Below are 16,733 nucleotides of genomic sequence, written 5' to 3' on the forward strand. Positions count from 1 at the left end.
GACTTCTCATAGATGGCTTTGATGATGTTTAAGTAGGTTCCTTCTATCCCGACTTTCTCTAGAGTCTTTATTAAGAAGGATGCTGTATTTTGTCAAATGCTTTTTCTGCATCTATTGACAGGATCATATGGTTTTTATCTTTTCTTTTACTGATGTGATGTATCACATTGATTGATTTGCGAATGTTGAACCAGCCCTGTAACCCAGGAATGAATCCCACTTGATCTTGGTGGATGATTCTTTTTATGTGCTGCTGGATTCGATTTGCAAGGATCTTGTTGAGGATTTTTGCATCTGTATTCATCAAGGATATTGGCCTGTAGTTCTCTTTTTTTGCTGGATCTTATTTTGAGCAGTTTTAAATGATATAGATACTCACTGGGGGAAAGCCATGTGAAAACACAGGCAAAGAATGGCCATCCACGAGCCAAGGAGAGAGGCCTCTGAAGAAGCCAACCCTGTACCTTGATTTCGAATTTCTAGCCTCCAGAACTGTGAGAAGATTCAATTCTCTTAAGTCACTCAATCTATGGTGCTTTGTTATGTGGCCCTCGCACACTATATCACACCTCCACCAATCTCTGAAATCTCTTCTGTAGTTTATTTCTGGTATAACAGCCTGCTTAGTTCTCAAGAGTTATACATGACGCTTATGTCAAAACATTTATTAATACATGATATTAAGAAAGCCTGTAGTTTTTGATCATTGATAAACTGGAAGGCAGACCATGACAGATCACAATAAAGTATCATATTCTAGAATCTACAATCAACATGAAACTCCACAACGGAGTATTTCCAGGGAGGGTAAACAATGAGGTGAGAAACAACTCAGCCCTACACTCAGAAACTCAATCTGTACTATAGTCATATAAACTTTCTGCTACAAAAGTCAAAGTTAAAGAAGTATAGACTATTAAATGGAAACTCCTGCTAAGGCCTACTTACTGATAAAGAACACCTCTCAACAGTGGTTTGGATTATGCACAACATGCAAAGTGCTGGCAATTGTGATAAAGACGTAACAGTAACCAGAGAAAAGTCTGGTAGTAGGCGCTAAGAAATTTAGAAAGCAGGGCTAAACTATATCCAACTCACACTAGTCCTCTCCTCAGCCCCAACCAAAGGTATTTGGCACAACTGTAAAGCTCAAAAGATAGAAGGACCGTGAAATCATCATTTTTCCAAACTCTGTTCATCCCTAACCATACTGCCCTCATGATTCCTTCTCATAATCAATATTTTGAACAAATCAGGCTCTTTCTCCTGGTGAGGATGATTTTACTATGCCTGTAGATGATACTGCAGCTACCGCGGACTCTCAGCTCCTTATCCACTCTTCGCCAAGAACCTTGCTCTCCACCCTGCCTGTGCAACTCACTCTCACAAAAGGACACTGGAGACTGTCATTTAACAATAAATGCACCCCTCCACAAACTCGATTTCAGGCATCCTTTCTCTGATCACAAACTGCTTTCTTTATAGTTTGTGCCCTTCCCTCGTTCCCCAATTTGAATAAATCCTCAGCTCCTCTGCCATGTCCAATTCATTGACTTTTCACACTACTTTACCATCCTCTCATCTCTCTAATATCTTCATATCTTCCTTTACCCAGCCTCACTTCCACATGGAATCATTACTATTGCTCCCCTGTATTTCTGTAACCTCCTTGCCCTCTCTTGCTCCATCACACGTGCCTGGATCAATTCAACTTTCCAACTGACTCCTCACCTTTGGTGAGACAACTCATCATGGATGAGTAACAACATTCACATTGGCTGTTCTCACTTTAAAGTCATGAGCATTGGCCTCAAGCAGGCCCTTCATAATGCTCCCTGGTCTTGTTTTACATTCCTAGTTTAACTCACTCACTTCTAGACTACATTTTGTACCTCCTCTTTTCCTAAACTTCCACATTGTTTTCCTTCTTCTCATATTCAGTTGATGACCTTGCTTCTTATTTGTTGAGAAAACAGAGGCAATCAAAAGAGTACATCTAAATGTTCCCACATGCCAATCTACCAACTTACCTTCTAGAGAAGGAATGAATTCTTTGCCACCCTACCCAAGACCAATGGTACTACTGGATCCCATCCCATGCCCTACCCAGTAATCTCTCTCCTGCATTATTGGCTTTTCTCACTTTACAAGATCATTGCCATCAGCATAGAAATATGTTGAGTTAGTCCCCATCTTTATAAAGCCATTACCTGGCCCCATATTCTCCCTCTAACTACTGTCCCATTTGCTTTGTCCAAAAACCTTTGATTCCTACCATTATAAAGCCCTTCTCTTTCTCTTGTATTCCACATATCCACTCCATTGGTGCATCCTTTTGGTTCTTCCTAAATATATTCAGAAACCAGTTACTTCTCACTGTCTCCACCTTTATACCTTTGTTCAAGTCACCATGATCTCCCACTCAGATTACTGAAATATGTGCAACTCCTCTATATTTTATTCCTCATAATTTCACCTGTAAGTATTATATAATGTAATCACAGCAGTATAATTATCAAAACCTCCCACAGCTTCCACCTCACTTGGAGTAAAAGCCAAAAGCCTTACAAAGGACTTTTCAAAGACCTCTGTGATTCAAATCCCTTTTCCCCCCTCCTACCGCAACCCCATCTCCTTCTTTTCCATTTGGCTGAACTGTTTTAACAACACTGGTATCCATGCTATTTTTCAAATATGACCAGAACACTGCAGCCTCTATGGCCAGGGTCTTTCTCCTATAATTTCTTCCCCCATGGAGAAGCATCACTTACTGCCTCATGTTTGGATCCGTTGTCTTCTCAAAAACCACCTTACTTACGACACTTTCCTGATCTTCTCCACATAAAACAGCATCTCCGCTGCCAATACTCTCCCATCCTTCTTTCTCTCCTTTTTTCACTCTTTTCATGGCACTTAATACTATGGAATGTATCATATATTTATTGCTTGTCTAGTGTTTATCTCTTACTACTCGGAATCAGGCAAGAACTTTGTTTTGTTCATTGACTCTCCAATGCCTAGAATAGTGCCTGGTGCACATTAGGCCCTCAGTAAAACTTGTCAAATGAATGAACCAGTATTATCATCAGCATCATTGTCAGTATCATCTTTATTATCCAAATGCCCAGGCCTAAAGGGTTCATGCACAGCAACTCTATGACTCTAAGTGAAACACAACCTAAAACAGGGTGACCTTGTTGGGAGAAGGGTTTAGAAGGAACATAACCAGCACTTACTGGAAACACTGAAGTACACTTTACTTGCGAAGGCCAGAAGAGGAAAATCATTTCATGCCTCAAGAATTAGGTTTTAATCAAAACTAGCAGAACATAGTCACAAGCAGATTTTATTCCTTAACAGAGCACTTCCATTAGAACAGCTGTGTGTTATTCTATTTCATCACTTGAATCCACAAAATAAAAGTATATGAATAATTAATAGAAGGGAAAGCTGAAAAAAAGAGAATGTGATTTTCCAAAATCACTGACTTAAAATCTTCTATCAGTGTTGTTGTTGTTATTTTACATGTTATAGTCCAACAGTGTTTTCTTTTTCTTATCTAGAACTATGTCTCTATCATTTTCAAGTAGAAAAAGAAAATTTACTCAACAGGTAATATGAATAACCAAGTCGAAAGGGTTCAAAGTAAAATAAACTTCAAGGTCTTATCGTTTTGAAGCAAATTTATTACATAGATGACATCTTCCTTTCTTCCTTTAGAAGATGCATGTGTTAGTCATTATTTTTCCAATGGGGACAGAATTCTAACATCACATTAAAATGTACAGATTTACAATGAGAACTTGCATTGCATGTAAAGAGTAAAATACACACACACACACACACACACACACACACAAAACAAAGCAAGCCGATGTGTAATATATGAGAAAACGGGCATGAAGCAGTATTAAATAAACAAAAGGAAAGCTAATAAGGCAAAGAATTTAAATGATACCTAGATTTAAGAATTAATGTGTCAGTTGATAACATTTCAGAATATCCGCTTCTCAGAAGATACATGCAACTTAAATTAAATGCCTAAATACTGACAGTTAGAAACGGGGCGTGGGAATGAAATTCTGCGATGACTGTTTCAGCTCAGATATTTGTCTAGAATTTTGAGTGTTTACTTTGCCAAAATCAAAATGAATCATAAAAGGTCCCCACCATCTGCGGTCAACTTACTTTACAGTGGTCGTACTGGAGTTGTAAGGCTGGAACATCCCCTCCAATTGGCATTTGCTTTTGAAGCTCTTCATCTTTCATATTCAGCCATTTGATCAATTCTTCTAAAGATGTCAGCAACCTGTTCCATTTCTCAGCACTGGCCTCCAAATGGGCCCTGTGGAGAGGTAGTATGACCACAGTCAGAAGTCTGAATTGCATTCAGAAAATTACATATCTTGCCTTACACTAATAATCTTGTATGACTAATGTTCACATTCAAGAAAGAGGCTGACTCTTTGTAAAAAAACAAAAAATCCTATAAGAAACAGTTATTTTGAAGAAGTTAGACTATGCAGATATGTTGGTAATATCTATCAAAATTCAAAATGGATAACTACACACCACAAAGGCATAAATATGAGGCTTCCAAGAAAACTTTCCAATATATAAAATTATAAAAGCAAGCTTCAGTAGCTTATGTATAGTATATATGCATGCTGAAGTATAATTTTCTTCTCCTTTTATCCATCTATATGAAGAAAGTGATAGAGAGGAAAAGAGAAACTGTATGCATATAAAATGTATAGAATGATACATACCAGATGGGCTTACATCTGAGAACATAGTAAACGTTTAATTTTTATATATTTATGTACTGAGTATGTACAACAGGCCCATGTTATTTTTCTTTCTAAAAGAGCTAATTAATTTTTTAGGAAAGGAAACTACTAATGCCTTAATGTCCCTTAAAACTGAATAAATTACTAAAAGCATAACATCATCTGCATTTACCTCAAAAAGTTGCAAAACAACTAGCCATTGCTTGCATAGAACACTATTTGGCTCAAGGCTGACTGGTGTCCAATGACAAATGTCTACTGTGAACAGAAAACAATCGGGCAGAAATCGTTGATTGCGGTACTTTGTACTCTGGCTTAAAGGTGAGGTCTTTGCTTCAATAACAATTTCAGGGTTTAGTACAGACAAGTACCTTCAGATTCTTAACTTATGAACTTTATAGTCAGGAAACCATTTTTCAGAAATACATTTTTGTATGATTAACATTCAGTAAAAGTAGGGGCGCCTGGGTGGTTCAGTCAGTTAAGCGTCTGACTTCTGCTCAGGTCATGATCTCAAGGTTCGTGGGTTCAAGCCCCGTGTCGGGCTCTGTGCTGACAGCTCAGAGCCTGGAGCCTGCTTTGGATTCTGTGTCTCCCTCTTTCTCTGCTCCTCCCTAGCTTGCACCTTGTTTCTCTCTCTCTCAAAAATAAACACTAATAAATAAATAAATAATCAATAAAAGTAAAAGCCCTTGAAAATAAAAATGCAAATAAAAGCACAAATTTGGGGCCTTGAAGAAAGCCCACTTACTCAGCCTCAAGCCTACACCTCATGAGCTGGATTTGAAAAGGGGGATCAGTCAGAAACAACTCCAGGGACTCAGCCCTGCACCATCCCAGTGGGCGGACGGTGAATGTTGACTTAAGTGTTCAACTGTGTGAAATGGAATTACCTTGACCTTTCAGACTGAGAGGTGCAGGGCTGATGGAAACAGACCTCAGCCTTGTTATACACCAAAGGTCACTCATTTGGGACAACTTCAGGTGCAAGAAACTTCTGCTGATCAGGTTTCATATCCTCTCATTTAGCTATCACCTTGACATTAGCATTATGATCCCCACTTCCACAAAACTGCTCCTTCCCTGAGTGATATGAGACCAACCAACTAAGTATGGCCTCCAGCGTCCCTCAGCTCTATCAATAATTTCCTTTTTACACATCTGATTTACTTGAGCTTCTGTCCCAAAGCTGATAGCTCTTCTATAGTTAATTCAAACAAGTATTTCCCCACTGATCACATTAGGTGGTACTCCAGTAGTGAATATTCAACAACATCCTAAGTCTTTGTTTAAAAGTTCATAATGTTTTCAGAAGAACAACTATCTGATCTCTAGTTGATCTCTTGTTCATAAAATAATGACCATGGTCTATCAGCCAATATTCTTGGCTAAAAGAAAAAAAAATGGAGTTCTATAGATCTCTAAAATACCATAAACCAACATTCAGTCACATACAAAAGGCCAACTGTCCTCCAATCTATTTATAGTTCCACTATCAGCTGGCTAATATAAAACAAACTATTCAAACCCTAAACTTCTATATCTTATTCGAAAGAGCTAGGTATGAAATAATAAAAAATGATTTATAAATAACAGAAAGAAGTTTGAGGTATTTTATAATTCTTTGAGAATTATATGATTAAAAGTTTCATGTTATTCTCCTGCATTTATAATCTTTTCTATTCATTCTACACGTGGTATGATTGACCTCACTTTACAAAATTTTGTTTTAATGAGATCCTGATTCTGCTTGAGTGCCAGCATTCCTGTGTTCATATTAATTTTAGGCCAAATATGTAATTACTTATCCCTGATAAACAGTAATTTTACTTGTCACCAAACAAACTAAATAATTTCAATTATATTAACTGAAAACTCTGCCACTTACAGATCATTTTGCCATAAATATATTCAACTGAGGTGTTGCAATTTCTTTCTAGTAGTTTTAAATGCAAGAAAAAAATGACAGCTAGAAATCAGAGGCCTTTAGTCAATCAAGACATGCTTCAGAGTCTCTGTGTGCAAAACACTTAAGCACATACCCTGACCTCTTATTTTAGATAATTTGATTCTGCTTCTTTAATGCGTGTAGTTTAACTCTTTAATCAATAACCAAATCGACATTACATTCCTTTGAAATCCAGTTACACACACGCATTGTATTGAAGAGCATAGAGATGTTTTTTCTCAATGCAGTTAACTCTTTTGACTGCACAAAATAATGAAATTGATCACTGAAATCTATTGCATCCAGCACCTGAAGGGCTCTTCATAAAGATGAAGACAATGGTTTTTAAAGAGAGATACTGAAGTGACTTTGAAACAAATGAGAATACATTGGTATACGTATTTCTCTGCATCTTCCTTCTTCCTTCATAAAAAGCAAGCTGATTTGGCAGAATTTTTGCCTGGAAAATCTGTTCTGGTTATTCTCCAATAGATTATAACTATGTGTTCAGTGGATTACTACCATATGCCCAAATAAATGCATGCTTCCGTAGTAGCCTTCAGTGTTCTAGTTCCAATTCAATACTTTCATCTTTCAAGATGAAAGCCTTTTCTTGGGCACTGGGTTGAATGCTTCACAAGTAGAAACTTTAAATTTGTTTCTGGTATACTTGTCCTTTCTCATTTTAACTCTAAAATTTTAAAGCTTCCCTTTCCCCGTAACTATAGATGACCAGTCATCAATCATATATTCATAATCTTAAAACATTTCTTTTTTCTTTTTTTAAGCTCAGCGTGGAGCCCAATATTGGTGCTTGAGCTCATGACCCTGAAATGAAGATCTGAGCTGAGGTCAATAGCTGGACACTTAACCGACTGAGCAACCCAGGAGCCCCATACCATTTCTTTACCTAGCACATATCTGTGGGCACTCATATTCTGGATAATGGACTTATTATCCTAATTTTCACTTGATTCAGTTCATTCTTTGGGTGCTTTTTATGTTCAAAACAAGAAATACTTTCACTGAATAGATTAGCAACCTGTGTACAGAACATGCATTATATGTTAGCTCCTTTTATAAGCAGGTTTTTTTTTTTTTTTTTTTTTTTTTCTAGGAGAGAGAGAGAGCCAGCGTGAGCAGGGAAGGGTCAGAGAGAGAGGGAGTCACAGACTGAAACAGGCTCCAGGCTCTGAGCTGGCAGTCAGCACAGAGCCCGACGCGGGGCTCAAACCCACGAACCGCGAGATCATGACCCAAGCGAAAGTCGGACGCTTAACCGACTAAGCCACCCAGGCGCCCCTGTTAGCTCCTTTTAGATTGAATCATTTATTTTACAGCTTGTTCAATGTTGTTAAATGAGCAACTGCTTTTTATTTTTAAAAATTTTCTTTTTAAAAATTTTTTAATGTTTTTATTTTATTTTTGAGAGACAGAGACAGAGAGTGAGTGGGGGAAGGGGCAGAGAGAGAAGGAGACACAGAATGTGAAGCAGGCTCCAGGCTCTGAACTGTCAGCACAGAGCCCGACGCGGGGCTCGAACCCATGGACTGTGAGATCATGATCTGAGCCAAAGTTGGATGCTTAACCAACTGAGCCACCCAGCCACACCAAGCAGCTGCTTTTTAAAAATATATAATGCGAAAAACTTCCCAGAAGGTAAGAATCCATTAAAATGGCAGCTTATTATTCAAATATAGTAGAAAAAGAATTATGGAAGAAACTGTGAATTAATAACTATTTTAAATCACAAAAGCCTTTACTTCCCATTATGGCTTTAAAGAAGTTTTTATTTCTTCTTCTAATGTACAGGTATGAAAAAGAGAGCAAACAGTGGAAATGAGTAAGCAGGGGCATTTATAAAAATAAAATACAGCTTTTCACTTATTCACTACAAATATCGATAGAGCACTCACTCTGGTATCAGGCACTGCACTATTTCAGAAATAAAACATCCTGAAAGCAAGTTGGAAGAAAGGAAAGTAAACCAAATATACTAAGATACAAGAAACCTAACAACAGCTCCTTGAAGGGACCACAGCTCGGGGAAGAAACCTGCTCGGGAAACCAAGGAGAGAATTTGGGATCCAAACTAAAGTCTAAACTCATTCCACTCCATTGCTTTCATTACGGGCGGCATTTAAGAGGGCAGAAACTGTTCGGACATACAAGTGAAGCTACATTTGCAAAGAAGGTCCACCAAAGTCTACAATGCCCCAAATTAAGACGAGCAAATACATAGTGTCCCCTATTATGCAAGGAATGCACAGAATTAAATGTTCAATTTGGTGTGTTTACAACAAATGAAATTCACTTTTCATTTACGGTGAAACCCATAGATTATATATCGAGTTATAATGAATGAAAATACCTTTATTAGTGCAAGAATAACCAGTTACATTAAAAAAGAGTTATTCTTGCTCCCAGAAAGGGAGTTCAGAAAACTAGGAGAAAAAGGAATTCAGCCTATGCTGAAAAGAACACCAAAGCTGTGCTTCCAATATGGTAACAACATGTAGCTATTTCCATTTATATTGAAGTTAATTAAAATAAATAAAATTCAAAATTCACATTATTGGTTGCACTAGCCACATTTCAAGCACCCAATACACCACAGGTGGCTAGTGGCTACCACACCGAATAGTACAGATACAGAACATTTCTATGTTCGCACAAAGTTCTATCAGAAAGTGCTGAACCAAGAGGGGAAAAAAGAAAGAAGAGAGGAACAGAATCTTCCTCTGTTCAACTTAAGAAAAAGAAATTTTAGTAGTTTTACAATATAGTTAGTAAAATCAATTGGCTAAGGCTAAAAGTGGTGTCAGTGACATTGTAAAATGTGATAACATTAGATGTAATCATGATGTTAAAGGTTAATCTTCTCTAAGGGCTCTTAAAAGGGTGCCCTGAATTTATAAGAGGCTTATAAAAGAAAGGGAAGATAGAATTTTATCTTTAAACTCTGTTTTCATTAGATTTGACAATTTCACTGGCCTTTGAAACCATATGTTAATAAGAATCTATATTTAACATCATTAAGCTGATAAGTGGATAATTAACATAATCCTAAATTAAATAGATTTAACATAAAAACTTAAGCCATGTCATTCATATTAGTGAATTTATTTCCAATTCACATTTTTCCCAGGAGTGAAAAATATTGTCAAATTTCCTAAGAGTCTATCTTCTAGCTGAAGTTTCAAATCATTAGCTATTATCTCTTCTATCAATGTAAGTGAAATATATACTTGTATGTATTGCTTTTAGATTGCAAAGAATATTTTGCACATTGGACTTCAGTATTTAGAAGTATAATCAAGAAGTGTCTGGGTGGCTCAGCTGGTTAAGTATCCAACCCTTGATTTCAGCTCAGGTCATGATCTCAGGGTCGTGAGATTGAGCCTCAACTGGGGCTCCACGTTGGGGTGCAGACTGCTTAGCATTCTCTCTCCCTCTCAAAAAAAAAGTGTACTCAAAGTTATCCAAAAAGATTGCAAAATAATATTTAAGATATTAACACAAGGTATTGAGCCACATATTATTACACAGTTCCAATAGCCATACCATAGTCAAAGGAGGTAATGCCTGTAAAGCACTCAGCATAGGTCTAATGCATGAACATTCAATAAATATTAGCTGTTATTATAATCTTAGGCAGACATTCTCTTTCTAAAAATGATGATAAATTAGAGCAAATTTTCCCTGCCATGACAACATCGACTTTAGCACAATTAAGCACAATCTGAAATACTGAATGCATAGAAAAGACAAAAATCAGATGGCTCCATTCTTAGGAAAGAATGGAGGAAGGCCACATGCAGAGGGAGAAGTTTGGGGAGCTAACCAGGAATCAAAATCTTTACGAAGCAGGGATGGTGGTACATATGACAGAGTATCATTCAGAATCACAGCACTAATTGTAAGAAGACAGTCAAATTATAGTAGAAGAAACATCATCATTTTTTACTTTCTCGTACAACAGTAGAAAACCCAGAACCAAGAACTGGGGATAGGGAGTGTGGATATCAGATTGTCAGAGACTTAAAAGGGGGAAACAAGAAATAAAAGGGGAAGAGGAAATTCACCTGACATTACTGAAAGGGCTTATTTAAATGGAATCCAAGTGGAGTAGAAGGGGTTGATGGGAATCTGAAAAGAAGAAGGGTTTAAGCAACTGAAGATTAGGAGAAAGGAAAGCAGGTTTGGACGAACAGAGTAAAAACCTAAGTGTTCCACAACTGGAGATTATTAAAGGATGTGCATTTTTAGACAATCTAGTTGCAATACAGATGAATTATATAAACAGGATAAAAATACAAAGTTAGGTAAAAATCTATAGATGGTCCTGGTATATAATAAACTAATGAAAGATGCCCTCTTCACTAAGGCTGTAACTTTAATTTGAACAGGAAGCTGACTTATCAGTGATGTTGCAAATGATTCCAATTTGATACAACAGAAGACTCTTCTCTAATTAACACGGCAAGAGCAGTGGCATTCAGTTGCACATGGCCAAGTAGAATATAGTAAAATAAAATGTGTGCTCTGAAGAACGGTCTGCCCTTGGTCTCCTGCAGATTAATCATCTCAGGGATGCCAAGATAACACAGGATGTCAACTGAGTCCCAGGTATGGCCAGGTCTGTGGGACTTAGAATAGGGACAAAGGCTTTTTATAGACAAAGTAAAAAGAAACTTGGAAGTCAAAATAGTGACACTCAGGATGACAGCTGAGAAAGAGATGAAGAATAAAAGGGAAGTCAGATGCTCGAATCAATGAGGAAAGCAGAGGAGTATCTTACAGTTCAGGAGGGAGCAGAAATGGTAGAGGGCAACATAATAGATGTATTCACTTCTAAGGAGATGCTGTTGAGATACAGCGGCAATGCCTAAAAGATAACAAGGAGGCTTTCAACTTCTTTCTTACCCCTGGGTGGCAGGGCTCCTGTTCAGCCAGTGTGTCTGCACAAGCCATACTGGAAGTTTATGGCTGGCATTATGGTTTTTTGGTGTCTGCAGCAGTTATTAAATATTCAGAATATTCCCAGCAGCTGCCAGGTGAGGAAAATGGGAAAATTATACTCTATCAAAGAGTTTTAAATGGACAATTAAGGGGAAAGCCAACCTTCAAGTATATGGAAAGGCAGTAGAAGAGTTTACAGAAGTATTAAAATACAAAATTTGTTCATGAGAGAAGCCAGTGTAAGGGTAGGCTGTGCTTGAGAGGAACCAGGAGGAAAGAATAAAGGAGCAGAAATTCAGTGTGATTCAGCGGCATCACCTTCACTAAGGACTGAAAGAGGCAGGTGCCTGGGGCATAGGTTGCCTCTTCATATTTGTTAATGAGAACACTTTCCCACCCAGCCTCACTGGAAGGCACTTTCTCTCTCTCTTTTTTTTTTAATGTTTTATTTATTTCTAGGAGAGAGAGAGAGAGAGAGACAGCGTGAGCAGGGGAGGGTCAGAGAGAGAGAGGGAGTCACAGACTGAAACAGGCTCCAGGCTCTGAGCTGGCAGTCAGCATAGAGCCCGACGCGGGGCTCGAACCCACGAACTGCGAGATCATGACCTAAGCGAAAGTCAGACGCTTAACTGACTAAGCTACCCAGGCGCCCCCACAAGGTTTATTCTTATATGATTTCATCTTTCCTCACAATAAAATGGGGAGATAGTCATGGGAAGTGTTGGAGGCCGGCTCCGGCAGGTCCAGGGGTCCCTGAAGGATGGANCAGGCTCCAGGCTCTGAGCTGGCAGTCAGCATAGAGCCCGACGCGGGGCTCGAACCCACGAACCGCGAGATCATGACCTAAGTGAAAGTCGGACGCTTAACCGACTAAGCCACCCAGGCGCCCCATGAAGGCACTTTCTCATTGAGCACACTCGTGACCTCTTCTCTGAATCTTGACTCTCAGTCTCTGTCGAGGTACAGTGAAGAATCTGATTCATCAATCTGGGGAGCAACTGGATGCTAAACTCAGCCCAAGTTCCCTTGAGAAATGGCCTGCAGACCGAGCTCCTCCCCACTCTTCCACGTAGGGTTTCTCACTTGGTCAGCCATCTTGTCTGGTGACTGCTGGTGATGCTGTCTCATTCTGGGGCTTAGCTAACAGACTACATCCACTGAGCCCTCAATCTAAGCCACCCCCTCCAACCTGACCTCTGTATCAGCAATGATTATGACACTGTTAGTCTCTCTCAGACATACTTTTGTTTCATATTTGTTTAGAATTCAGCCAGGATAGATGGACACCATTTATTAGGGACCTTCTCAGAAATTCCCAATATTAATGACTAAGAAAAAAAAGAAAGTAGGGAGAATTTCTATGTCTTTTGAACTAATTAATGCCACATGGAATGGTAATCCATAAAAAAATAATAATAGTTAACAATTATTGAGTGCTTACTGGGTGCCACTGTTTTAGGCACTTTACCTAGGCTAATTAAATGAAATATTCATGATAACCCTACAAGGTTATTATTATCCCTCTCTGACATATGAGGTAACACATATGGGCTAACTAACCTGCCCACAGTTGCACAGCTGCTAAGTGGCAAAGCCAGTGCTTGAACCGAGGTGGTGTAGTTCCACCACCTAACATTACTCAACGCTACCCTGTGTCATTTCTCTCCAAGGTGTGCTTCCTATATGAGGGCCTATTATTGAGTATAATAAACTTCTATATTTTTTAAGAAACTGTTTTATCTTTCTTTCAACTAAGATATAATTAACATATAACACTATATTCCTTTCAGGTGTATGACACAATGATTCAATAAAGGTATATATTGCCGAACAATTACCACCGTATGTCTAGTTCACATTCATCACTACAGATAGCTACAAATTCATATATATTTCCATGAAGAAGTATACAACTTTTGTAAATATCCAAGTAATAATGAACGTGCATATAATTTCTTTTGCCCATTTTTCAAAGTTAAAAATGAAGAATGTATCATTTACTTCCTTAGTGAAGTATATCTGATCTATATGAAAGCAGACTAGTGACTATAGGTGCAGATACAGTCCCCTAGTTATTTTATGTTTACAATGCTGTTATGTGTTATAACATCGTTATAGCAGTGTGGTCTCTCTCCCCCTTCCCTTCACAGCAGAGTTACTTGAGAAAATAAGACTGTGTGGACTAGTTCTGTTTCCACTTCTCCACATCCCGTCCTGACTCTTTGGTCCTCTTGAAATCAGATTTTCACCTCAACCAAAACTCTTTCCCAGCAGAGTCACCAATGCTCTTCTCAACGTGCCTGCCTCTGCAGCCCTGATCTCCCTCCACTACCTCAGCTGTCTACACCGCTTACCATGCTTTCCCTTCAAAACCCTTCCCTCGGCCCTTGACAACACTTCTGATTGTCCTCTCCTCAAGGCCACCCACTTCTCAGGTGCCTTTGCTGGCTTTCCCTTTCTTCACCTAACCCTTATATTTAAGGGTTTCCTGGGATTCTTTGCTGTCTCCTAATTTTTCTCCCTCTTGCCAGCTCACAATGCTTACCTGCTCCTCTGTCTGGATACTCTCTCACCATTTCTTTATCTGGCCTAAACCTTTCTTCTAAAGAGATGGCAATCCAATGGTGATTTGTTTCTGGATGTCTCACTAGTGCCTCAACAACATGAACCGAGCACCTATTCAGTCTCCCTTCGCTATCCTGGACACTGAAGAGGTTTGTTAGCGGCTCTCCTTGTCTTCAGAACTGCATGAATCTAATAAAGCACCCTCCACAGGCATGTGGGAGGGATCTTTCTAGAGCTCATATCTAATCATGTCACCTAAAAGTTTTCAAATTCCATTGCCAGAGCAGTGAGCATGGAGCACACAGCTGTTTCATGAGTGTGTCTCACCTCTCTCTCTCCATCTTTTTTTTCTGGCCACAAGCCTTCCCCTCCACACCAACAGCAAATTCTAGTCTTAGCCTTCGTTTAAGGCAGAGTCTAAGTCTCCACCTTAACATGGATAGACCTGGAAACACCCTAGGACTCATATCTTATTTATGATTTGCAACGCCTTAAACACAGAAGTTTGTTCTTATTAAATACTTGAAAAGACCTGAAGCTCCAGAGGTGGGTTATATGGCTAAAAATTCTTTTCATTCATTGTCATATTAATAACACACTAATGTATGACCTATCTTGATGCAGAAGTCCACTGGCAAAAGCTTACTCTGCCATCTTCTAAAAATAACATTATTTATTAGATTTATTTCATATTCCAACAATAGTTTATAAGCTCTTTGTTTCCAGGTTAGAAAAAAAATGTGACTTGATAGGCTTAGGAATAGCATCTATGAAAGGCCAAAGAGTATTTTTGTCTGTAGCTTTCCATTTGGAAATCGGTTTATGATGTAGGCCTTAATTACATTCCTGGTTTTTTTTTAAATTTTTAAGCTCCTTCCTCCCTCCCTCCCTCCCTCCCTCCCTCCTTCCTTCCTCTCTCCCTCCCTTCCTTCCTTTTGAAGGGAGGAGGGGCAGAAAGAGAAGGGGAGAGAGAGAAAGAATCCCAAGTAGGCTCAGTACTGTTAGCACAGAGCCCGACACAGGCTTTGAACTCACAATTCATGAGATCATGACCTGAGCTAAAACCAAGAGTAGGATGCTTAACTAACTGAACCACCCAGGCACCCCTTAAATGCTCTTTCCTAAGGAACCCACCCTCTGAACTCCCAAAATTTCAGCACCACGTGGACAATCTTCACCAGGAGCAGCCCTGTGGCTTTTCACTTGTTAGACCAGATGTTGGTTTTTCTAGAACCTCGGTAAATGTTTTACAACTGAGTTAATATTTTAAATCAGTTTTAAAATTTTTATTTATGGGGAACAGAAAATTGCAACCCAGTAGGATCTGGCCAGTTGAAAACTCAATCTTAAATAAGCATTAAGTATATTCTGTCACTGTACAATATTCCCAAATTTGCCTCTCTTATTGACAAAAGTAGTTGGCTGATGCTAACATAATCTCCAAGAGGATCTTTAGACACAGGCTTCCATGGTCATGCTACACTATCTCCTTAAAGAAGGAGTAAAAAGGTAAAAAAAAAAAAAAAAAAAAGTAAAAAGGGTAAAAAGAAGTGTGAATGTCCCTCTATGAGACCCAGAAGAATAAAAACCTTTCAGTATATCTCCTAGAAAAAAAAAGTTTTTAAAGCTTATTCACAACAAATCATCACTGAAGATGTCTATTCTCTATGAACTCATTCTATGAAACCCAGAAACCAGATGAAGCAGATCCACTGAGCCCCTTTATATAAGGAAAAATCAAGTGGTTGCTACATTAGACGGGTTTACCCAGGTTAAGGAGCTATCAGAACATCCCATTCCAGCTTCACAGTGATCATGTGGAATAAATATTTATATTTTGATTTTGTAAATGAGAAAACTAAAGCTCAGAGAAAAAGAGTGACTTGTCCAAGATGAGTAAGTAAATTGCAAAGTCAGCGAGTCAAACTTAAGATCATTTTGTTTAAGGATGTATATTTTTTGATACATCATACAGTTTCTGAACCTAAAAAAACCTGACCCAAATGCAAATTTCAGGTCTTTCTACCAAAATTCCTCGTTTGGATCTTTGCTCAATAGTATATTCTCAGTCAGTTACCTCTAAACTCATATCCAGTTGGGTACTATTACCATCCATTAAATGTAATTCCAGACTCCCAACAGATTAATAATTGCCATATTACATATTTTTTCAGGGTCCTTTCCTTGTTGGCATCCTGGTCTTCAAATTCACCCTTATTTTACTCTCTCCAAATGCAGACATGAATCATCAGCTTTCCACTTCAGTGTCCATGAGCTATATTTAATTTCTATAAATACATTTTCTAATTGGACATAAAACTAGCATAATGAAGCAAAACATTCACTGCCAAGACTCATAAAGATCTGGATTCAAATCCTGGCTTGGAACTTGTTAGCTCAAAATCTTGTCAAGTTCCATATATTCATTAAGCCTCTGCTTCTTCATGTAAGAAAGAATTTTACTATTC

General features: G+C 38.4%; 1 protein-coding gene across 5 annotated transcripts in view; it reads right to left on the minus strand.

Annotated features, from left to right (window-relative positions):
* The window catches only part of UTRN (utrophin), a 576,845-nt gene that overhangs the window by 143,916 nt on the left and 416,196 nt on the right, over nucleotides 1-16,733 (minus strand). For all 5 annotated transcript variants that reach the window (XM_039230877.1, XM_039230878.1, XM_039230879.1 and 2 more), the window contains one exon: nucleotides 4,189-4,345. In XM_039230877.1, the coding sequence (XP_039086808.1) occupies nucleotides 4,189-4,345 (157 nt within the window). The remainder of the gene's footprint in view (nucleotides 1-4,188; nucleotides 4,346-16,733) is intronic.

Source organism: Hyaena hyaena, unplaced genomic scaffold, assembly GCF_003009895.1.
Source record: "Hyaena hyaena isolate Hyena2069 unplaced genomic scaffold, ASM300989v1 scaffold_52, whole genome shotgun sequence".
Lineage (NCBI taxonomy): Eukaryota > Metazoa > Chordata > Mammalia > Carnivora > Hyaenidae > Hyaena > Hyaena hyaena.